Source organism: Chanodichthys erythropterus, chromosome 24 (genome assembly GCF_024489055.1).
Source record: "Chanodichthys erythropterus isolate Z2021 chromosome 24, ASM2448905v1, whole genome shotgun sequence".
NCBI lineage: Eukaryota > Metazoa > Chordata > Actinopteri > Cypriniformes > Xenocyprididae > Chanodichthys > Chanodichthys erythropterus.
In genome coordinates, this window is record NC_090244.1 from 18,117,712 (window position 1) to 18,142,522 (window position 24,811).

General features: G+C 37.9%; 1 protein-coding gene and 1 pseudogene across 1 annotated transcript; one reads left to right on the forward strand and one right to left on the reverse strand.

Moving 5' to 3' along the window:
- Window positions 1-250: 250 nt before the first annotated feature.
- Window positions 251-24,352, reverse strand: man2c1 (mannosidase, alpha, class 2C, member 1). Its single transcript, XM_067379271.1, has 27 exons — window positions 24,179-24,352; window positions 23,793-23,918; window positions 23,595-23,718; window positions 23,437-23,507; window positions 23,181-23,358; window positions 21,891-22,080; window positions 20,502-20,608; window positions 20,186-20,296; window positions 19,996-20,088; window positions 16,130-16,246; window positions 15,946-16,041; window positions 15,714-15,859; window positions 15,392-15,515; window positions 13,909-14,030; window positions 13,736-13,821; window positions 12,811-12,972; window positions 12,565-12,647; window positions 12,384-12,478; window positions 12,189-12,293; window positions 11,905-12,061; window positions 11,656-11,799; window positions 9,549-9,658; window positions 9,370-9,449; window positions 9,155-9,294; window positions 8,961-9,064; window positions 6,718-8,884; window positions 251-371 (listed from the first exon to the last, which is right to left on the reverse strand). The coding sequence occupies exons 1-26, from the start codon at window positions 24,277-24,279 to the stop codon at window positions 8,770-8,772; spliced, it is 3,087 nt and encodes a 1,028-aa protein (XP_067235372.1). The 5' UTR covers window positions 24,280-24,352; the 3' UTR covers window positions 251-371; window positions 6,718-8,769.
- Window positions 5,341-6,850, forward strand: LOC137014795 (endonuclease 8-like 1; annotated as a pseudogene).
- Window positions 24,353-24,811: the final 459 nt, after the last annotated feature.

The window sequence follows — 24,811 nt, forward strand, 5'->3', positions numbered from 1 at the left end:
TAAAATGTCACTTACAGAGTAAGAGTGTTGAGAGGAAATAAAACAGAAACAAGAAATACATTGTAAATCTTACACTGAAATTTATTTTTTACAAAAAAGTAAGCTCATGTGAAAAAGCTTCATTCAAGCATTTAAAAAGGTGAAAATATGTATGTTTATCATCAAACACAAATTTTCCAAAAGTGGCAGCAGCTACTCAGAGACTTAAAAATGAGATTTAAGTACCTGCATCATAACTGATATGGATTTAAACGGTTCACTGTATAATTAAGAGGACAGATCTGATCTGAAAGGGTTTGAACATTAAGGATATTCCAGAGGTGGTCTTTGACACAGAAATACTGGAATCAGGACGCTCCAGGAGATCACAGCTGTAAAGAAAGTAAGTTATGGGTTACTATGGGTTAATATGGGTTATGGACAACTTTTTGAGCAATGTTTCTCAATCAGATTTATGTTTTTTTTTTATTGATTTCTTTTTGGATCAGATGTCACTCGAAACCTAATTTGGTCACTTGTTGACCAGTGTCACCCAGAGAACCAAAAGCTCATCTCACCTCATGTACAGGTTCTAGTCATACAATTAGAATATCATCAAAAAGTTGATTTATTTCACTAATTCCATTCAAAAAGTGAAACTTGTATATTATATTCATTCATTACACACAGACGGATATATTTCAAATGTTTATTTCTTTTAATTTTGATAATTATAACTGACAACTAAGGAAAATCCCAAATTCAGTATCTCAGAAAATTAGAATATTGTGAAAAGGTTCAATATTTGAAGACACCTGGTGCCACACTCTAATCAGCTAATTAACTCAAAACACCTGCAAAGGCCTTTAAATGGTCTCTCAGTCTAGTTCTGTAGGCTACGCAATCATGGAGAAGACTGCTGACTTGACAGTTGTCCAAAAGACGACCATTGACACCTTGCACAAAGAGGGCAAGACACAAAAGGTCATTGCAAATGAGGCTGGCTGTTCGCAGAGCTCTGTGTCCAAGCACATTAATAGAGAGGCGAAGGGAAGGAAAAGATGTGGTAGAAAAAAAAGTGTACAAGCAATAAGGATAACCGCACCCTGGAGAGGATTGTGAAACAAAACCCATTCAAAAATGTGGGGGAGATTCACAAAGAGTGGACTGCAGCTGGAGTCAGTGCTTCAAGAACCACTACGCACAGATGTATGCAAGACATGGGTTTCAGCTGTCGCATTCCTTGTGTCAAGCCACTCTTGAACAACAGACAGCGTCAAAAGCGTCTAAAGACAAAAAGGACTGGACTGCTGCTGAGTGGTCCAAAGTTATGTTCTCTGATGAAAGTAAATTTTGCATTTCCTTTGGAAATCAGGGTCCCAGAGTCTGGAGGAAGAGAGGAGAGGCACACAATCCATGTTGCTTGAGGTCCAGTGTAAAGTTTCCACAGTCAGTGATGGTTTGGGGTGCCATGACATCTGCTGGTGTTGGTCCACTGTGTTTTCTGAGGTCCAAGGTCAACGCAGCCGAATACCAGGAAGTTTTAGAGCACTTCATGCTTCCTGCTGCTGACCAAATTTATGGAGATGCAGATTTCATTTTCCAACAGGACTTGGCACCTGCACACAGTGCCAAAGCTACCAGTACCTGGTTTAAGGACCATGGTATCCCTGTTCTTAATTGGCCAGCAAACTCGCTTGACCTTAACTCCAAAGAAAATTTAATGGGTATTGTGAAGAGGAAGATGCGATATGCCAGACCCAACAATGCAGAAGAGCTGAAGGCCACTATCAGAGCAACCTGGGCTCTCATAACACCTGAGCAGTGCCACAGACAGATCGACTCCATGCCACGCCGCATTGCTGCAGTAATTCAGGCAAAAGGAGCCCCGACTAAGTACTGAGTGCTGTACATGCTCATACTTTTCATGTTCATACTTTTCAGTTGGCCAAGATAAAAACAGCACATCCCAGCTCCAGATAGCCTATTATTTAACACAAACGAGCGAATTGCTAATCAACTAAAGATGTTTATTTGGTGTAAGATGCACCCCTGTGCCGCGAGATGTTTCAAAAAGTGTTGGGGACAATAGACCCTGTCAAAAATATCCCACCGGCAAATTACACCTATGAAGTATTTAATTTGAGAGGTTGGCGTTTAAGGTAAGTACTCAAACTGTCCATAGGCTCATAGTTGGAAAAAAAAAACAAAAAAAAAACCTACAACTTAAAAATAAAATTAAAAATAAACTACAACTCCCATGATCCTCCCGTGCCCGTTTCATAACGTAAAATTATATCAGAAACGTATATATCAGAAGCAAAGGTGAGTTGGTGCACAACTTATTGAATTTAACAAACGATTTACTGAACGTGATCTTACTTGCTATTTTGGAGCACATGAACTTTGCATGCAGCATCTAAACGCGTGCATGTAGCCTACTACAGCAGACATTCATAACAGCATCGTTCAACATCAGGAAAGGTTTGTAAACTAGCACAGAACGCTTGACAGATGCTTTCCATGTGTACCATTCAGAACTAGCAGTCCAGGTTAGTCCACTTTGGTGTCCCTTGTTTTTAAGAATTACAGACACAAATACCTGTTGATAAATAATTTCTCCTATTAGCACAAAGATGGAGAAAAAGAGAGAGAGAGAGAGAGAGAAAAAAGAATGTCCGAATTCATAGTAGTCTACTTATAAAAGAGTAGGCAAAAAGTACCTGGATGTCCTACAACTTCTGCAGAGATTCTGAAGTGTGCATGATGGACAATTTGTGCCCTGTCCAAATACCCACACTTGTAGTCTTTGCACTTGACCACTTGTCTACTTGCATGATGTATTTGCTGTATTTGGCCCAAGTGTTTAAGTAGGCATGAAGATTGGAAGTGTGTGTAGAACTTTTGATTACTTGATGGGACACACCTATAGTCTTGCAAAAAATGCAAGTTCACAGAGATTTTTTTTATTTTTAATACTTTGCATTTTAAAATACACTTCTAAATGTCTGTTCAGTGGTCGCTATGTAACTAAAAAAAGACTATTTTAAAATTGTAGCGCTTCTACTTAAAGGTGCAATGTGTACGATTTTCTGTCCGCTAGAGGCCTATTCAAAACAAAGGTTTAGCTTGATGATGAAGTTTGAGCGTGGAATCTTGGGACATGTCTTCACCTCACAGCCGGTGGAAAAGAACTCGGGAAGAAATCATGTTCATGGATGCGATTATTAACGTTAAGGTCATTGCACACTGAGTCCGAAATTCGCATGCGAAACTTTCGCACGTTAAAAAATAAATTCGACCTCACGTTTTGTCAATCACGTTTGCACACTGCCTCCGAAACTTTCGTCCGTCAAAAAAATATTCGGATCAGGTTTGATTTTCTGCATTTTTCGCATCCGTGGCACGCATTTTGAGAGACGTTTTGACAATTCAGAGCCACCGTACGCGAACGCAAAAATCCAGAATGCCATCTGACAAGTTGATCCATGTCGTCTACAGCACAAAACAGCAGCACTGAATGACAAACAACGTGAGGAATACAAAGAGACCGAATATAAAGACAGAATGTGCCAGTAGTAAAGCATCAAACAGAGCCACTGACATCCTGAAGTAAACTTTGAAACGCTCGGATAATCCCACAGCTCCCTGATGAGGTGAATTCTCCTTTCTCTCTATGCAATCTGGGGATTGAATGGACCCAATATTTCCTTTCTTTTTCTCTTCTTAAGAAGAGAGGAGACAACTAATCATGCTCACAGCTTGAAGACTTCATTTTGTATTGTTTTGCAATTTGTTTTGCAATTTTTTCGCAACGCAACGTCTCTGTGCGTGACGAATTTATAGGATTGCGAATACGAAAAAACGCATGTGAAAATTTCGCACTCAGTGTGCAAAGGCCTTTACTGTAGTATGAAGCAGAGCAGGACTGAGTGTTGTGGGAGCTGAACGAGGACGCTGGAGTGATTGCGCAACACACGCCTCACGAGCAGCGGGACTTTTATTATGACACAGTCGCTGGCGCTGCTTCCGCTTTTCCGCTCATGACTGAGGTAACACTGCTCTGTTTATCACTGGATACATTAGAGAGTGTTTAAAATTTTGTTATAACAAAATTAATCTTGTTAATTAATCTTATTGTACACATTAAATATTTAACAGAAATTAGTAGACTGTAAAAAAATTTAGGTACACAGCACTGTTTTTAACCCAAAAAATTTTAATTTCACAAAGAAATATGCAGCATATTGTCTTAGAAATAATAAACACCTTTTCATTTATAATTTGTCTTAAATTTCATAAAAAAAAATTGAGAAAATTGTATCGTGAAACTAGTATCGTGAATCGTACTTGTCAGTTTTTCTCGAGGAAAAAAAAAAATCTCTCAACTAATGCAGTAAACCCTGTAAGTTGGTACATATAAAGGGTTAAAATCAACAACTGATCTGTATACAAACTTTTAAATTGCACATAAGGGAGTTTTTATAATAATAACTTTTTAATGACGTAATTGTGTTTCTACTCCAATTTAACAAATAAATGGATGCTGTCATAAAAATGGTTTTTATGCATATATTTTTTATAATTGTAATTTTATAATTTTTTATAATTGTTTTTTTTTTTTTAATTGTTTTTATGCATATATTAACAAAATGCTCCTCTCTAGAGTCAAGTTACGTGACATTGTTTACAAGCTGTTTTTTTTTTTTGGCCTATTTCCGTAATTGAAACACAGGTTGAGTGATTTACATGAGATATGATATATTTCGGTAAGTTGTACTGTATCTTTCAACATACCTTCTGATGTTCATTCATTTTTATTTTGTGCTATAACTAGTAGTAAGAGGAATGGACATGCGCTTGATCCGTGCTGCTGCTTCCCTACAGCAATCTGTCGCGCCACATTAAAGAGCGATATTTATCGTTTGATTTTCATAATAAAATTGATAGAATTTGAAAGCCGAGACTAACAAAGCACAAAGATTATTTTGATTTGGATGGGAGGTGCATTACAAATAATGTTTAGTTAAGTTTTGTTCATAAGATGGGATTCTTGGGATTCAAGAATCGATATTGGTTCATCAAGATAAGAAACAATTAAAATCGAGAAATCGTTATTTTCAACCCAGCCCTAGACGAAACATTATTTTCTGCCAAGCATAGTTTATTATGTGTCTTTGACATTATGGTGTACAACTCAATTAATCTCTGTTAATGGGCACTCACGTAGTTACATCATGGAAACTGGCAGGTATAAGGTTCATATTGAGCAAACAACATGACACTGGTTCAGTAGTTTGATGCTACTGCCAGTGGAGAAGCGATTACTAGAAAGGTGCCAGTTTATGATGCTCTGGGTTGATAACTTGGTATGTGTTTAAATATTTCAGGGAGAATGTTCTTTCAAATCTGTCTGACAAGGCATTTGACAAACCCATCTGTGAGGCGCTCTTAAATCAGAAGTATTTCAACGGGATTGGGAACTATCTTCGAGCAGAGATTTTGTTCAGGTAACTCACTTTCCAGTGTTCGAAATAAACTGCATCTCAACTTTGAGAATAAAACCACAATATCTAGTTGAAAAATCCCCCATTACTTTATTTAATTGTACACAAAAGCCTACTGTCATGCCAATCTAAATCTGATTATGAGAAAAAGGAAACGATTGTTTTCTCCACACATCCTTTTCAGATTACAAATCCCCCCATTTACGAAGGCACGGATGGTTCTAGAGGGAATTGAGCTGAAAGAAGAGGATAAAAAGGAGATCAAAAAGGTAATTACAGTTTTAGAAGTGAAAAATCTGACCCTACTGTTAGTGTATTAATAGGCACTTTGTTTGGCTTAAACAATGGCTTTTTTCTGTTTCATTCAGACAACAGATAGAGCTGGTAAGAAGGGAGTGAAGGTTGAGATCCCAGACCTCCTTTCTTTGTGTCACAATGTTCCCTTCGAGGTGGTGAAATTGGGTTGGTTTACTCTGCAACTAATTGTGATGTCTTCATTTATCAACTGCTATTTTGCACAGCTGTGCAGGGACGGACTGGTGATTCTCCAGATCACACAGATGGCCAGTCCGCCCCTGCAGCTGTGTATGGTGCTAGTGCATACACATCACATTGGTGTTCATGCTTCTGATTTTTTATTATATATTAAGGTGAAAATGGCTATGCACCAGCAAAAGGGGAATATTCTGTCCTGTGAATGAAGTGGAAAATACAGAAAGATCACGAATATACTGATTCAAAGCGGAAAGGAATTTTTTTTTTTTTATGACAATTGGGTTCATGAACAGAAACAAGAACTTTAAACAACATCTGCTTTACTCTAGAAAGCCAAAAAGACACGCACCGACAGCACTGAAATAAAAAAGCCTGCCACGAAAAAGGACAACATAAAGGTAAAGAAAGAAAGTACAACCTCCAAAGCACAAAGTGGTTCAAAAAGGCAGAAAAAAGTCACAAAAAGGGTCAGTACAGAACCTGCAGATGAGAACAAAAAGTCGAAAGAACAAGGAAAGAGAAGCTCAAAAGGTTAGAATCTTACATTCAGCATTTGTGTCTACTTTCAGTGTTATTAGTGTTCAGATCATGATTTCACTGCAATATTGTCCTTTTTTAAAGTTCCTCCAAGGACTGGATCTAGCAAAATCAAAGGCCAACGTGTGGCGATTAAAACTAAAAGGAATTCCGTCACCTGCAGGAAAAGTGCAACAAAAGGTATAAATTCAGTCTTGACCTTTTAAAACAGAAGCTGACTGTGCTGAGAGAGTTGTTGTGTCTTGTGTAGCTGATTTAGTCTTTCTCTGGATTCTTTTACAGCAAAGCCACAGCGGAAAAGTAGTGGAACAAGACGAGGCAGTTCCAGATGATCTGATTCAAATCTGAATAATTTTTTATAAGGAGATGAATCAGGAAAATACTGTAATGGACCACCCATTCCAACTACTCAAGTCTGGGACCTTGATTAATGCAAATTCCTATTGTTAACTCATGTCTTCTTTGGAGGAGGTTTCTGTCTTGGTCTGATATTTAAAGAGATGCTGCAAAGGGCTCAGGGCGCGATTCTGTAGGCAGAATGGCCCATAATGCTGTATGTCCTTCAGACATTATGTATCTTTCTGATGTTTTGATGTTTTGTATCAATTATCTTTGAATTGTTTATGTAATAGGCATGGTACTAAATAGGGTGAGCCTCAACCTCTGATTATTGTAATATTATTCTAACTAAGTGTATGTGGGGAACCACGGCATGGTTATATAAAGTTACTCCTAGAGGAAGTTAAAGGTGCCCTAGATTCAAAAATTGAATTTACCTCGGCATAGTTGAATAACAAGAGTTCAGTACATGGAAATGACATACAGTGAGTCTCAAACTCCATTGTTTCCTCCTTCAATCTCAACATAACACCGACTGTTACGTAACAGTCGGGGTGTACGCCCCAATATTTGCATATGCCAGCCCATGATTGAGGCATTACACAAGGGCAGCCAGTATTAAGCATTAAACAAGGGCAGAACGTCTGGATGTGCACTGCTGAATCATCAGACTAGGTAAGCAAGCAAGGACAATAGCAATAAAATGGCAGATGGAGCAATAATAACTGACATGATCCATGATATCATGATATTTTTAGTGATATTTGTAAATTGTCTTTCTAAATGTTCCGTTAGCATGTTGCTAATGTACTGTTAAATGTGGTTAAAGTTACCATCATTTCTTACTGCATTCACGGAGACAAGAGCCGTCGCTATTTTCATTATTAAACACTTGCAGTCTGTATAATTCATAAACACAACTTCATTCTTTATAAATCTCTCCAACAGTGTAGCATTAGCCATTAGCTACTATCAAACTCGTTCAGAATCAAATGTAAACATCCAAATAAATACCATACTCACAGGAATCGATGTATGCATGATGAACACTTTGTAAAGATCCATTTTGAGGGTTATATTAGCTGTTTGAACTTTTATGTTGCTTAAGGCAAGCACGAGCTCTTGGGGCGTGGAGCACCAGATTTAAAGGGCCACACACCCTGAATCGGCTCATTTTTAATTATGCCCCAAAATAGGCAGTTAAAAAAATGAATTAAAAAACATCTATGGGGTATTTTGAGCTGAAACTTCACAGACACATTCAGGGGACACCTTAGACTTATATTACATCTTTTAAAAAAAGTTCTAGGGCACCTTTAAGTTTGTCAGCTTATTTCTATGGTAATGGTCATGACCTCAATGTGTTCAGATGTATAGGGACTAAATAATGTATTCTAAAATGAACAAAATGGGTATGGCCTCTAGGATATTAGTCATTGCCTCAGTCTAATGACCAAGACTTACAAGTTTGTGACTATGAGATCGTAAACCCGGCCGACTCAAAGCATTATAGGAATCGGGATGAAATTTAAATAAAGAGTTAAGTAGAATAATCAAATGTGTAGCTAAACTATTATACAAATGACTACTATAAAGTGGAGTAAGATAACAGTTTATTGGAATTAAATTACTTTGCCATGCTGAAAAGACAGAGCGTGCAAGAAACCTGTGGGAAATCGTTGTTGGGCCGATTGGCGGGACTTACAAAATAAAAACAGTAACAAGTAATTTATTATGAATCTTACACTGAAATTTATTTTTACAAAAAAATTAAGCTCATGTGAAAAAACTTCATTCCAGCATTTAAACGTTTGCGTATCAAACACAAATTTTCCAAAAGTGACAGCAGCTACTCAGAGACTTAAAACGAGATTTAAGTACCTGCATCATAACTGATATGGATTTAAATGGTTCACTGTATAATTAAGAGGACAGATCTGATCTGAAAGGGTTTGAACGTTAAGGATATTCCAGAGGTGGTCTTTGACACAGAAATACTGGAATCAGGACGCTCCAGGAGATCACAGCTGTAAAGAAATTAAGTTATGGGTTAATATTCTTGACAATACAACAACAGAACATTTGTATTCATTGTGTACTCACTGCCAGGCTTCTTTCAATGGAAGGGAAGCTGACAAAGTCGCAGTCACACTGCTTCCGTGAGACTCATAGAGGCGAATAAGAAGGGCATTCTCTCTTCTTTCCGCCTTTGAGAAAAAAGGAAACTGAGTTCGTGCTGACACAGTGGGCACAATCTGATAGGAAAGGTTACTGTCAGATATTTCATGAATGGGCACCTGTTTAATGGTCTCCAGTATGACAGCAGGCGAATTTACAGAGAACGCACTCCATGGTTCAGAAATGACCCCATGATAGACACGGAGTGGGAAGTTCAGGTTGTAGGCATACTGGATAACTGAAGCTTCCTGGAAGGGGCCTTTTCAGACACAATGATTTTATTCATAGTTGTCTGGAAATGATTTATAATGGTTTAGATTTGATATGCACCAACCTGTATGTGGCATCAATGCGTAGGTAAAATTATGACACCCCATATCTGCATTGGCATCTGGCGCTTTTGGAGCCCGCAATCTGTGGAAAAAATCTGTGGTGTTAGCAAAACATTTTAATGACCGGTCTGTACTTGTGTGGGAAAAACACTGCTGTGTTAATTTTTCATGGGTAGCTCACAGGGACAAGGTCATGATGTTTTCATGGATTGAGTAGCCATATTTGGAGTCATTAAGAAGAGCCACGCCAAAGCCATGCTCAGACAGATCAGCCCATTTGTGTCCCCACACCTATTAAATAAACGAGTTCATACATTACATAAAGTTCCCGTAAAGAACATGAAACCACAGACATTATAAAGAGGAGGCATGGCAGCTGCTGAGAAACCCATGGGTTTGTAGGAAGCGAAGTCCTACTTTCAAATTAAAAGAGCCAGTCAACCCATTTGCAATGACATGGTCCTTTTTTTTTTTGAACATGCATGTGCATTCATTGGACCAACCAAAAAAAGGCAGTTTTTAGCCTGATTTGAGCTAAAGATTCAAGGTTTACAACATCATTTTTGGTTGATTTTACTGGTGCTTGAACAGTTTACGGAAATGTACACTTGGCAAAGACACTTCCCAAACAAAGTACTTGATAAACCCTGTTTACATCTGGTATGAAAATTAAAATTCTGTCATTAATTACTCACCCTCATGCCGTTCCACACCTGTAAGACCTTCGTTCATCTTCAGAACACAAATTAAGATATTTTTGATAAAATCCGATGGCTCAATGAGGCCTTCATAGGGAGCAATGACACTTCCTCTCTCAAGATCCATTAATGTACTAAAAACATATTTAAATCAGTTCATGTGAGTACAGTGGTTCAATATTAATATTATAAAGTGACAAGAATATTTTTGGTGCGGCAAAAAAAAAGAATAATGACTTATAAAGTGATGGCCGATTTCAAAACACTGCTTCAGGAAGCTTCGGAGCGTAATGAATCATTGTGTCGAATCATCTGTTCGGAGCGCCAAAATCACATGATTTCAGCCGTCTGGCAGTTTGACACGCAATCCGAATCACCGAATCCGAATGATTCGGTACACTGATTAATTTGTGCTCCGATGCTTCCTGAAGCAGTGTTTTGAAATCTATATTTAGTTTTTTTTGGCAGACCAAAAATATTCTCTTCGCTTTATAATATTAATATTGAACCACTGTACTCACATGAACTCATTTAAATATGTTTTTAGTACCTTTATGGATCTTGAGAGAGGAAATGTCATTGCTCCCTATGCAGGCCTCACTGAGCCATTGGATTTCAACTAAAATATCTTAATTTGTGTTCTGAAGATGAACGAAGGTCTTACGGGTGTGGAACGACATGAGGGTGAGTAATTAATGACAGCATTTTAATTTTTGGGTGAACTAACCCTTTAAGAAGCATTTTTGTTGATCGGATTACAAGTGGACGATGCTAAATACTGGACGTAAAAGGAGTCCAAAACATTTTGAGCTTGTCCACTTTCGACCACTTCCAGCGGTAGTCGAAAACGCATTTGACTCTCCTCCACCGACTGACCTAACGCGTAAACATTATTGGAAGCGCACTAACCAGATGGGATCTAAACTTGGTCGACTGAAGACCCAAGTTTGGTTTGAAGAAGAAAACTGTACCAAGCACAATGTTCTCGCACCATTCCGGATTTCTTTCACTCACTCACAGCGTTCAGCTGGTCTTGTGGCTGCCAGAGCAGAAACGAAAGCTGATGCTTTCCGTATGTTTTTTTGTCATCTCTGATTGCTTCATATGTCAATTTCTTGAGCTTTGTTCTTCCATTACATCTAAACATCTGAAAAAGCCCATACATTTACCCGCCCATAGACCCTACCCTCAAAGAAATCTGGATAGAAGTAGTTGAAAGTTGACAAAGGTGTAAACGGGTATGTGTCTCCCTCATCCACTTGTGATCAGATCGACCAAAATGCATCTTAATACCAGGTGTGAACTTGGGCATCTTGTATGAGGTTCATGAGGCCAACATGATTGTAAGGTGTCGCATTTATAATTTTATGTTTCTTATTAGCCACAATGCTCCCTCGTTGTGCCCTTTCACCAAGCCCCCAGCTTCACGGCAGATTACTACTCGACAATCTACTACTGCAACGTCACCAGAATGTGGACACTTGAGGAGGACTGCAAGGATTTAAGGCAGCATTTAGGATAGGTCTTTAGCCATTCAGAAACATAGGAGCTATACTTCTATGACCTGAAATTAAACCAAGTTTGCAGTACCTCAAAGCGAGCCCAATCCCAGGAGGTGTTTCTATGAGTGGGCCTCTGCAAGTGTCCAAATTGTATCTCGTAGGTAGCGTTTGGGCTGCGCACCTGCACAGGGAACTCCACCTTCAGAAACTTGTGTGCCTCTTCCCAGTCCACCTGGAAACAAGATATCCATTACGCTTCACAGAGTTTCTTGAGCAGTTGGGTGATTAAATATCAAGCACAAGATGACAAACTTAGTAGTAATTAATCTTCCTTCACCTGTGTGTTGAATTTGATATAGGGGCAGCAAGCATCCAGAATAATCTCCTGTCTTATAATGCTGTTTCCACTGATCCTTAGCGAGAAGGAAACGCTGCCCTGAAGCCCCTTAGATCTCACTATCTTGGCAGGCTCGACAAGCTCAATTACAGGCTTCCTAGGAAAGTAGACTTATTTGCATCAAGGTATGACATTAACTTGGGTTCACATGGAGTTCAAAGATGGGATAATACTTGGGTCAGAATCCGATCCCCCCCTAGTGACATCACAAGAAACTTGCTCACCTTGTCTGAAGGTGGTAGTCCATCACATCCCAAGCGTCCCAATACAGAGGCACATCGTCAAACAAAGCAAACTGATTCCCAGAGCAACCCTCAGAAATGGTTTCCCTGAAGTCATAACATAGTTGCTTACAGTAAGTTCTATAAACAACCCTATAAGATTGTACACTCTGCTTGAAGGCCTTTATTGTGACTCACCTGTTTGTTTGGACTAAAAGCAGGGACATTAGTCGACCCGTTTGATCAACTGTGGCCTTCAAAAGGCCATTCTCCATAATAATGGTCCCATCGACCTGTATCACAAAGAGCACCCACTGAATGACGAAAATGTGTGGGATGAAGAGAATCATGGAATAAAATGTCCAAGGGAATCAAGTACCATCATTGTGACAGAGACAGAATCCATATGCTCAGTCATCTCTGTGACTTGAGCTACGCCCACGCTAGGTACTCTCACCAAGGCTGTGGAAAAAGGTGGAAACTATAATAGGGGATGTGGTTCAATGAGCCTTACTGTACTTTAATAAAATCTTACCTTGTCATTAGATATGAGTAGGAGTTATTTTTGAGGTTTACCCAAAAGAAGGTCATCTGAACAATGTTATGTTTTATTTATGGGAAGTACCTAATCTTGTTTGAGTGCCCTCCCCTGACAGAGATACGACTTCAGTTCTCTCCCAGGGTAAAGTGTTCAGCACAGCCATGCTTGATCCTGCACCCTTGTAAGGAGAGGATCCCAGTGATTCACAAGCAGCAAGAAGTAGTCTAGACCCTGTGGTGCGTATCTCTGAAAACATGAAATTCTTTGGGTTATCTGATGATGCAGTCAATAAGGCATACCACGGACACAGGAAGTTTGTCATTGTTTACTCATCCTCATGTTGTTAAAAAAAACTTATGAGAGTATCGGATGTTAGGCAGAATGTTTACACATCTGTTTTCCATACAATAGAAGTGAATAATGACATATATATACACACAGCTATGGAAAAAATTAAGGGTTTTTGTTTGTTTGTTTGTTTTTTGCAAGGTAAATAAATGTGTTCTTATTGTCTTCCTATCAGATAAGAAATGATCTATCTAAAATAAGTGAATATGCCGTGTATATGCCGTTTGATGTCAGAGATGCCAAGTGCTTCTGATTCTTCTCACAGTTCTTCTAACCACACACACTGCTTCACGTTTGAACATGCTGAAGATCACAAATTTCAGATAATTACCTAAATTTCAACATTTCCCCCCACAAAAAGCCATCATATAAATTGAGAAGACTTGGAATACAGAGCAGGAATTGTAAAGACTACTTTTTTGGTACTTTTCTGAGGTTTTCTTTGTTAAAAATAGACACCGACAAGTCCAATTCACTTTCATTGTATGAAAAATAACTTTTGTGTTCCACTGAAGAAAGATAGTAACACGAAATTGGAACAACACAAGGTTGTGTTGATGAAAGCAGAATCATCAAGTATTCCTTTAACATTACTAATTCTAATATTAAAACCGCACTTTAGAACAAAATATACTGACAGTGGTAAAGCCAGATGGTTTACCGTCATAGTACTGTAAAGCATCCTCAACAACCATCTCAATACAGCTGCCAGGAATCACATCATGGAACTGATTGAGTAGAAGCAATCTAAAAAAAAAAAAAAAAAGACATGTAGAGAGCCACTTAAGATTTCAGGTATGCTCTTATCAGGATATTTGATGCCTGAGTACTCGCCTCCACAGTTCTTGAAGTTTGCATGCTGGATATGTAAATCTATCCCTTTTACACAAAGCCAGACAGCTAGCCACCTCAACGTCATGAAGCAGAACTTCACATTGGCGGTTTCCCAATTTTATCTACAGAAAAAAAAAACTAATTAAAGGGGGCATATCATGGCCTTGTCGCTAAATTAAGATTTACACAATCTAACAAAAATCTTCCCATCTAAGTTGATTAAGAACAAAAATAAAAACCAAGCTGGTCAATCAGAAATTGAAAGTATTGATGAAGGTACAACTGGCGTTATTTCACCCAAAAATGAAAATTGTGTCAGTAATTACTCACCCTCATGTCGTTCCACACCTGTTAGACCTTCATTCAACTTCAGAACACAAATTAAGATATTTTTGATGAAATCCTTTGGCTCATTGAGGCCTGCATTGACAGCAAGATAATTAACACTTTAAATGCCCAGAAAGCTACTAAAGATGTACTTAAAACAGATCATGTGACTACAGTGGTTCAACCTTATTATAAAGTGATGAGAATACTTTTTGTGTACCAAAAAAAAAACCCAAATAATTACTTTATTCAACACTATCTAGTGATGGGTGATTTCAAAACACTGCTTCATGAAGCTTTACGAATCTTTTGTTTCGAATCAGTGGTTCGGAGCGCGTATCAAACTGCCAAAGTCACGCCCCCCAGTGGTGAACCATTGAAATTTCGAAACACTTATGATGTAACAAAGCCTCGTTTACTGAAATTATGTGACTTTGGTAATTTGATACACACTCCGAATCACTAATTCGAAACAAAAGATTCGTAAAGCTTCATGAAGCAGTGTTTTGAAATCGCCCATCACTAGATATTGTTGAATTAAGTCATTATTTGTTTTTTTTGCCGCACAAAAGGTATTCTCATCGTTTCATAACATTAAGGTTGAACCACTGTAGTCACATGAACTGTTTTAAATATGTCTTTAGTAGCTTTCTGGGCATTGAAAGTGTTAATTATCTTGCTGTCAATGGAGGCCTCACTGAGCCATCGGATTTCATCAAAAATATCTTAATTTGTGTTCTGAAGATGAATGAAGGTCTTACGGGTGTGGAACGACATGAGGGTGAGTAATTAATGACAGAATTTTCATTTTTTGGGTTAACTAACCCTTTAAACTAAATGACGTATTTAGCAGACCTGCCCTGATGAATAATGTTGTGAACTATGCCTGTAAGCGGAGAACAGCCAATCACCAATCATAACTGAAGTCATTTACACAAAGTCTTAAAGGTACGGTAACCAAAACCAGACAGTTTTGTTCTTATGACAGAGAGTACAGAAAACGAATAAGGAAAACCAAATTAGTTTTAATGCAAAATCCTGACCATCAAAAAAAATAAATATATTATATACCTCTTTATCAAATCATACACTGTACAATAAAAATTAATGCAGTTAGAAAGTGCACTATTTTGAGGTTTGGGGAATGGACACACACCTTTGCTTGTGTGGTGTAAGTGCCATTATGTAGCTCAAGGAAGAGCTCACCAACCCACGTGCACAGAAGGGATGAGTCCGATTCCAGCTGAGAGAAAAAGACATCAGGATTTGACATCTGAACCCTAGATGACATATTCACAATGATTAAATCTCGCATCATAACTGAAAGCCAACCCATTCTGGTAAGTATTTTAAATTAACGTCATGAATGTGTCAGGGTAAGTGCATTACAATGTCTATATTTTCATATACTCTAGTATAAATAAAAGGAAATGGGTGTGTTTATGTTACACCCTCAGACAGATGAAAAGGAAACTGACTTTGGCAGACAATCCGTATCCCGGACACGCTGAAGGCGGTCCAGCATTAGCTGTGTTGGGCCACCACCCCCGTCTCCAAAACCAAACAGGACTGCGCTGTGATTGGCTCGACCTTTGTCCTTGTTGTTCTTCACAGTATTAATCAGCTATGTTGAGTCAAAGGAAGGAGAAATGAGCAGACAGTTCACTAGAGGGAGCTCGCAAGTGAAACGTCACATGATGAAAAACTTACATCTTCCACTTTACCCTTCATCTCATAGGTGTTACCCGGAGGAAAATGAGAGAGAACCGGTGTCCCATCAATGCCTTCCCAAAAGAACGTGTTATGCTGGTGGAAAGAGGAATCATGTGATTTTGAGCATCACAAACAACCATAAATAAGATTTTTCATATGTACAGACGTGGTAGACACATACCGGAAATGTGTTAACAAGGTTCCAGCTCAGCTTCTGAGTAAGAAAACGAGAGATTTCACATCCTTTCATGATCTGAGGCAGCTGTGCAGAGTAACCAAAAGTGTCTGGCAGCCAGAACTGTGTGTGGGACACATAACACATAATCAGATTCTAAAAATAACATTTGTAATTATATTATGTTTTAAAATGGTCTGATTACATGATTACAAATTCACACGATGACAATTATTATATTGTCTGTGCACATTACAGATGTGTTAAATATTGCTATATAAGTAACATACGCTGTCTTAAAGGGTTAGTTCACCCAATTCTGTCATTTATTACTCGCCCTCATGTTGTTCCACACCCGTAAGACCTTCGTTCATCTTCAGAACACAAATTAAGATATTTTTATTGAAATCTGATGGCTCCGTGAGGCCTCCATAGGGAGCATTTCCTCTCTCAAGAGAGGAATATTTAATATCAGGATAGGATATTTAAATCAGTTCATGTGAGTACAGTGGTTCAATATTAATATTATAAAGAGACGAGAATATTTTTGGTGCGCCAAAAAAAATAAAAAATAAATAACGACTTATATAGTGATGGCCGATTTCAAAACACTGCTTCATGAAGCATCGGAGCATAATGAATCAGTGTGTCGAATCATGATTCAGATCGCGTGTCAAACCGCCAAACTGCTGAAATCACGTGACTTTGGTGCTCTGAACAGCAGATTCGTCACAAAAGATTCATAACGCTCCGAAGCTTCCTGAAGCAGTGTTTTGAAATCGGCCATCACTATATAAGTCGTTATTTATTTTTATTTTTTTGGTACAAAAAATATTCTCATTGCTTTATAATATTAATATTGAACCACTGTACTCACATGAACTGATTTAAATATGTTTTTAGTACATTAATGGATCTTGAGAGAGGAAATGTCATTGCTGGCTATGCAGGCCTCACTGAGTCATGGGATTTCATCAAAACTATCTTAATTTGTGTTCTGAAGATTAACAAAGGTCTTACGGTGTGGGAACGCATTAGGGTGAGTACTAAATGACAGAATTTCAATTTTTGGGTGAACTAACCCTTTAAAATCAAAATGGTCACTAACTGGTAACATAAAGTGATAATATTTCAAAGTGAATTCCTCATTTTGACAGACAATAAATATTGTTTTTAACAGCTTTACAAACATTCCAATAAACACTGCTAATAGGGAATAGAAATGAAAAGGGAAAACAATTCCATTTTAAAGCATTCATGTGAAAACAAGCTTGGAAAGACAAGCAAGAATTTGGGGAGGAAAACAGAGTCTTTGTGACCCTGGACAACAGCTGAATAAATAGGCTGTCCATTGATGTATGGTTTGTTAGGATAGGACAATATTTGGTCGAGATACAACTATTTGAAAATCTGGAATCTGAGGGCGCAAAAAATATATTGAGAAAATTGCCTTTAAAGTTGTCCAAATAAAGTCCTTATCAATGCATATCCACTCAGAAAAATACATTTTTGATATACTTATGGTAGGAATTTTACAAAATATCTTCATGGAACATTATCTTTACTTAATAACCTAATGATTTTTGGCATAAAAGAAAAATTCTGTTGCCAGAAAAATATACCCGTGCGACTTATGACTGGTTTTATGGTCCAGGGTCACATATCGTAAATTATATCGGGAGAGCAGACCACAACTGCACAGTATTTGTTGTCTTTTGTCAAACTGTTATAGTGGAATGCAAAGAAGAAAAAAGAGAAAATAATCAGGATGAAAGGAAAGCGACGACTGAAAAGAGTTTTAGCCATAGATATTCTTATTACACCATGTCACATTAAAATACCAAGCGTTAAGTTATTCTCCTGATGCCAGAAATAGAACATGAAGGACATTTTTTTCAGCTCTTTCAGTCAAATTGACGGATAAGGATAAATTGTAGCGCAACCTTATGATTTTAAATGTCCAAACTGGACATGCCTCCCAAAATCTAAAAATGCAGTAGGCTCATTAGGAAAAAGGTGGACAGACAGGTATGAGTGACTGAAAGCGAGTGGGCGGGGCTTGTGGTGTAATGATGCATAACCAGGGCCAGACACCAATATTTTAGATACTAGAGAAAATTTACAATCCTCTATTGCAATTTTGATACCACAGCTAAAACTACTAGATTAATTAATATAATTTTAATAGCCTACATTTTAACAGTGAGTAATAAGAACATATGATCAAATTACAAGCAATAGCACAAATAAATACAAACAACAAAGATACAAAAATGTTTCCCATTTGTGGTTTGGTTAACATTAAAAACGCAGACAGCACAGCAGCAGGATTATTAGGATGCTGTCACTTTAAGACACAACACGTTTTTTTTGACATCATTTTGTGTGAATTTGTCCGTTCAAGCACAGGAAGGCATTAAAGAGAGCTCAACTTTCAGGGCGTGCACTTTCGATGTTTCGGATGTTGAACTTCCCATATAACGCGCAAGTAATGCATTGCCTTTCACGTGTTCTAGCGCTCGTATATTTACTGTGGAAAGGCTTAAAGGGTTAGTTCACCCAAAAATGAAAATTCTGTCAATAATTACTCACCCTCATGTCGTTCCACACCTTCACTCATCTTCGGAACACAAATTAAGATATTTTAGTTGAAATCCGATGGCTCCTTGAGGCCTGCATAGCCAGCAATGACATTTCCTCTCTCAAGATCCATTAATGTACTAAAAACATATTTAAATCAGTTCATGTGAGTACAGGGCTTCAATATTAATATTATAAAGCGACGAGAATATTTTTGGTGCGGCAAAAAAACAAACAAATAACGACTTATTTAGTGATGGCCGATTTCAAAACAAATGAATCAGCGTGTCGAATCAGCGCTTCGGAGCGTCAAAGTCACGTGATTTCAGCCGTTGGCGGTTTGACACGCGATCTGAATCATGATTCGATACACTGATTAATTTGTGCTCCGATGCTTAATGAAGCAGTGTTTTGAAATCGGCCATCACTAAATAAGTCATTATTTTGTTTTTTTGGCGCTCTGAAAATATTCTCGTCACTTTATAATATTAATATTGAACAATTGTACTCACATGAACTGATTTAAATATGTTTTTAGTACATTAATGGATCTTGAGAGAGGAAATGTCATTGCTCCTTATGGAGGCCTCATGGAGACATCGGATTTCAACTAAAATATCTTAATTTGTGTTCTGAAGATGAACAAAGGTCTTACGGGTGTGGAACGGCATGAGGGTGAGTAATACATTACAGAATTTTCATTTTTGGGTGAACTAACCCTTTAAACTTTGGTGATGATGCAGCACTGACCGTCAACTGTACAGAGCGTTGTTCACGTTCATGTTCTCGCAACATTGCATTGTTAGAATTCCTAAAACAGACACAGTTTCATATACTACATTTCATATACTACATTTGGCACTTAGCGAGTGTTAACTTTAGGCCCTGTGCATAACAATTCATCAATGTTTTGCTCATGCAGCGTCAGATCCCACCACATCCAAACTAACTATTTTTGAAGCTTGGTAAAATAAAATGCTTTGTTTATAATGAAGCCGTTTTAAGCTATGAAAATTGCAGGATGTTTTCATGGTACAAAGATCAAGGAAAATTTGATTTTTCATGTCATGACCACTTTAAAAGATTTGGTTGATTAAGATGAATCTCTCGTCACTGTTCTCTGTTTCTTTATCTCATCTCATGGTTGTGTCTGACAGATATACAGCCTCATGTGTCCTCCTTTCAGGTTCTCAAGGCCTACGCAGCCTTGGTGGAGAGAAGATATGCACTGTTTTTCTTTCTTGAAAATGAACTAGATTGTGTCATGGGGAGTGAATGACAAACAGAAGTACCTCTTTACAGTAATGTCCAAATTCATCCTTGAAGAAGTTCTGGCCATATAAAAACTGTCTGACCATAGACTCCCCAGACGGCAAGTTACCATCCTGGCATAGACACACAGGCCAAAAAAGCTTGTTAAACATTTTAACTAATTCAAAGCAGAATGTGCTGAATAAATATACACACAACTGAGTGTCCTACCATCTCTACCCATGTGCCACCCACTGGAATAAATTGTCCTTTCTCCACAAAGCGCTTGATCTCTGAGAACAGGCCCGGATACCAGCTCTTTACCCACTGGAACTGTTGTGCCTGCACAAACATATCTGTTTTACTGGATTTCATTGACATCTATTGCTTTGTACTGAGCTAATTATATTAATTTTTCATGCTTACATTTTAATTATCCCAACGTTTAGTATGTTTATTTAGCATTTTCCATTGGCTGATGGTCACAGTGAAGGCAATTCCTTCTCACTGTGCCTAAAAAGGAAGAAAATCTGTAACAAAAACTTACTTGGGAGCATGTAAAGACAAATTCTGGGTTCTTCTCCATAAGTCTGATCACAGTGACCCAGCTGCGAGCGCACTTCCTGATGGTCTCTTCATATGGCCACAACCAAGCTGAGGAGGAGATTGAACACATTCAACAAGATCTAACATTTCCTACGGTGTGTGCAATACTGTTCAAAAGTTTAGGGTCGCTATGATTTTTAATGTTTGTGAAAAAAATGCATTTATTTGACCAAAAAAAACAGCAATTTTAAAATGTATTCCTGTGATGGTAAAGCTGTATTTTCAGCATCATTACTCAGTGTCACATGATCCTTCAGAAACAATTCTAATATGCTGATTTGATGCTCAAAACACATTTCATATTATCAATGTTGAAAACAGTTAAAGGGTTATGGCGTTCCACACCCGTAAGACCTTCCTTCATCTTCGGAACACAAATTAAGATATCTTAGTTGAAATCCGATGTCTCTGTGAGGCCTCCATAGGGAGCAATGACATTTCCTCTCTCAAGATCCATAAAGGTACTAAAAACATATTTAAATCAGTTCATGTGAGTACAGTGGCTCAATATTAATATTATAAAGTGACGAGAATATTTTTGGTGCACCAAAAATAACAAAATAACGACTTATTTAGTGATGGCCGATTTCAAAACACTGCTTCATGAAGCATCGGAGCGTTATGAATCAGTTCATCGAATCATGATTCGGATCGCTTGTCAAACTGCCAACGGCTGAAATCACGTGACTTTGGCGCTCTGAACAGCAGATTCGGTTCACTGATTCATAATCATAACGCTCCGAAGCTTCATGAAGCAGTGTTTTGAAATCGGCCATCACTATATAAGTCATTATTTTGTATTTTTGGCGCACCAAAAATATTCTCGCCGCTTTATAATATTAATATTGAACCACTGTACTCACATGAACTGATTTAAATATGTTTTTAGTAAATTATTGGATCTTGAGAGAGGAAGTGTCATTGCTCCCTATGGAGGCCTCACGGAGCCATCGAATTTCAACTCAAATATCTTAATTTGTGTTCTGAAGATTAACGAAAGTCTTACAGGTGTGAAACGGCATGAGGGTGAGTAATTAATAACAGAATTTTCATTTTTGGGTGAACTAACGTTAACCCTTTAATATTTTTATGGATGCAGTGATACATTTTTTTCAGAATTCTTTGATAAATAGAAAAAAAACAAATAGCATTTATTTAAAATAAAGTCTTTAATCTCAGTTTGATCAATGTAATGTGAACCTGTTGAATAAAGTGTTTTTTTTTTTTAAATAAATAAAAAAAATCTGACCCCAAACTTTTGGACGCTAGTATATATTTCCACATGCCAAAAGCTACACAATAAAAAAAGAAAAAAAGAAAAGTAAATTACCCGAGTCAATATGGCAGTGACCCATGGCATGAACCACATGTTGGCTTTCCCCATTTTTCTGGGCAAAAAACTTCTGGGCTAGACTTCGAGCAGCAGCAAATGAAGCGGGATTGGCTGGATCGCACAAATTAACCATCTCATTGGCAGTAAACAAGGCCTGGAATCCACGCTGCTCTCCTTCTCCTAGTAACTGTGCAAAAATGCAATAAATAAGACCATAAATGTGTATTTAAAGGGATAGTTCACCCAAAAATGAAGATTTGATGTTTATCTGCTTACCCCCAGCGCATCCAAGATGTCTTTGATGACTTTGTTTCTTCAGTAGAACACAAATGATGATTTTTAACTCCAACCGTTGCAGTCTGTCAGTCGTATAATGCTAGTGAATGGGAACTTCGTCTATAAGAGTAAAAAAAAACATGCACAGACAAATCCAAATTAAACCCTGCGGCTCATGACGACACATTGATGTCCTAAGACATGAAACGATCGGTTTGTGTGAGAAACCGAACAGTATTTATATCATTTTTTACCTCTAATACACCACTATGGCCAACTGCCTTGAGCACCCGGTGAGTGTAGTCAGAAATCACTCTCTGATGCCGGAAGTGATCTCTCGCGTATATGTGTCTATGAGTGCGAGCGATCACTTCCTGTTACTTCCTAATGCTGTTTGGTTTCTTGCACAAACCGATCGTTTCGTGTCTTAGGGCATCAATGTGTCGTCACGAGCCGCAGGGTTTAATTTGGATTTGTCTGTGCATGTTTTTTTACTCTTATAGACGAAGTTCCCATTGACATGCATTATTTGACTGCAGATCACAACGGTTGGAGTTTAAAATCATCATTTGTGTTCTACTGAAGAAACAAAGTCATCAAAGACATCTTGGATGCCCTGGGGGTAAGCAGATAAACATCAAATTTTCATTTTTGGGTGAACTATCCCTTTAAGAGAGAGTTCACCCAAAAATGTACTCAACCTCAAGTTGTCCCAAACCTATATGAGTTTGTTTCTTCTGTTGAACACAAAAGAAGATATTTTGAAGTATGTTGGTAACCAGACAGTTAATGGCACCCATTGACTTCTATAGTAGGAAAAAATACCATGTAAGTCAATGTATGCCACCAATATTGTTCAAAATATCTTCTTTTGTGTTCAACAGAAGAAAGAAACTCAAACTGCTTTGGAACAACATGATTTTGTCATTTTTGGGTGAACTATCCTTTTAAAAAGTGTATTTTTTTTTTTTTTATTGCTCACTTTAGCATCACAGTTCAGTGTAAAAATACCTTGACAATGTCCACAAGCATCTCAAAGTCGGTGAGAAGCTCCCTCACATCTCGATTGAAAACAACAAGCTCGGCCTTCTGAAGAGTGAACTTCCTGTTTGGGTCGGGGGCGGCAATCATAGAACTTTGTCCTGCTCCAAAGAGTCCATTACATGCAAGTTCCACATACAGGGTAATGCTGAAATATGAGATAAAACATGAAAATCGATGCAGATTCATAATAGTTCTCAGACTATGCTGTTAGATTTCCACTAACCCATGAGGTTCACTGTCCTTCAAGCACTCGCTCAGAATGTAACTGGTCTTCTCACCTTCTTTGGTCAAACCCTGAAAAATAATAATTCACAATGCATGAACTCTTAAATGTTCGCCAAGCCATTCATGAGATCATGATCCGGTCCTGTGTTTCCACACCTGAACTGGGTGGTCATTCCGCCACACCATTCCCTCTCCATCGCTCTCCCATCGCAAATGGACCTCCTTCCCTCTCCAGGCGTCTGGGATCTTCAAGACCACTTTGAACCAGCACGTCCACCATCTGTGGAACATTTACGGTGATGACGCAATAGTGCTATGTACAGTTTATGGACAGTAACAATATATGCAACTTACGTGGGTCCGAATGCATCACCAACTTTACAAGGCTGAAAGTTTTGCTGGACGGCCTCTGAATAAGGAATACGCTTCTCTGAGAGGAACACAGTGATGGACTCAAGGGGATGAGTGTCTCCAAACAGTCTGCAGTGAAATAGAGAGTTTAAATCACTGCTAAAAACAATCCATCCATCAACTACAGTAAACAAGTTCAAAGGTCTTTTATTACCCTTCACTCGTTTACCTGAAATAAATACAAATATTCATTATTTAAAGACATATTGAGTACAAATAGTTCGTTTAACACGAAAACCACTAAGTGAATTTGCATAAACATAAATAATTAAATACCAAAAAATAGAGAAACAGTGTACACCATGGTGTACACAAGTTCACTAGCTTACCTTCCTCTAAGATTGCAGTCTGTGAAATATATATCGGAGATAAACTTCTCCGCGCGCTCCAGCAGAGTCCGTCTGTTTTTCAGGACGGGTTGGTGGTACATGATTAAAAACTATTGTCGTTATTATGAATGAACAGTTGAACAGTTCAGCTGCAGACGCGTCTCTGTATTACCATCCGGAAGTACTTTGACAATAACAATCAGCTGTAAACGCAGAGCGCTTCGTAATGAACACTAGAGGACGCCATTGTGTTTCCAAAAATATCAGTCACGTCTGTTTCTTATGTTGTTGTTTTTCACGTATGCTATCTATCTATCTATCTATCTATCTATCTATCTATCTATCTATCTATCTATCTATCTATCTATCTATCTATCTATCTATCTATCTATCTATCTATCTATCTATCTATCTATCTATCTAAATGATAAAATTAGGTAACACTTTATTTTACAGTGTCATTGTTACATATGTTACATGCCGTTACTATAGTAATAACTATAAATTAATGCATAATTACATGCAACTAACTCAAAACCAAGCCAAACCCTAATCCTAATCATATAAAAGTACATGTAGTTACTTAATATTACTCAGTACCTAAATGTTTAATTACAGTGTAGGGTCATTCTA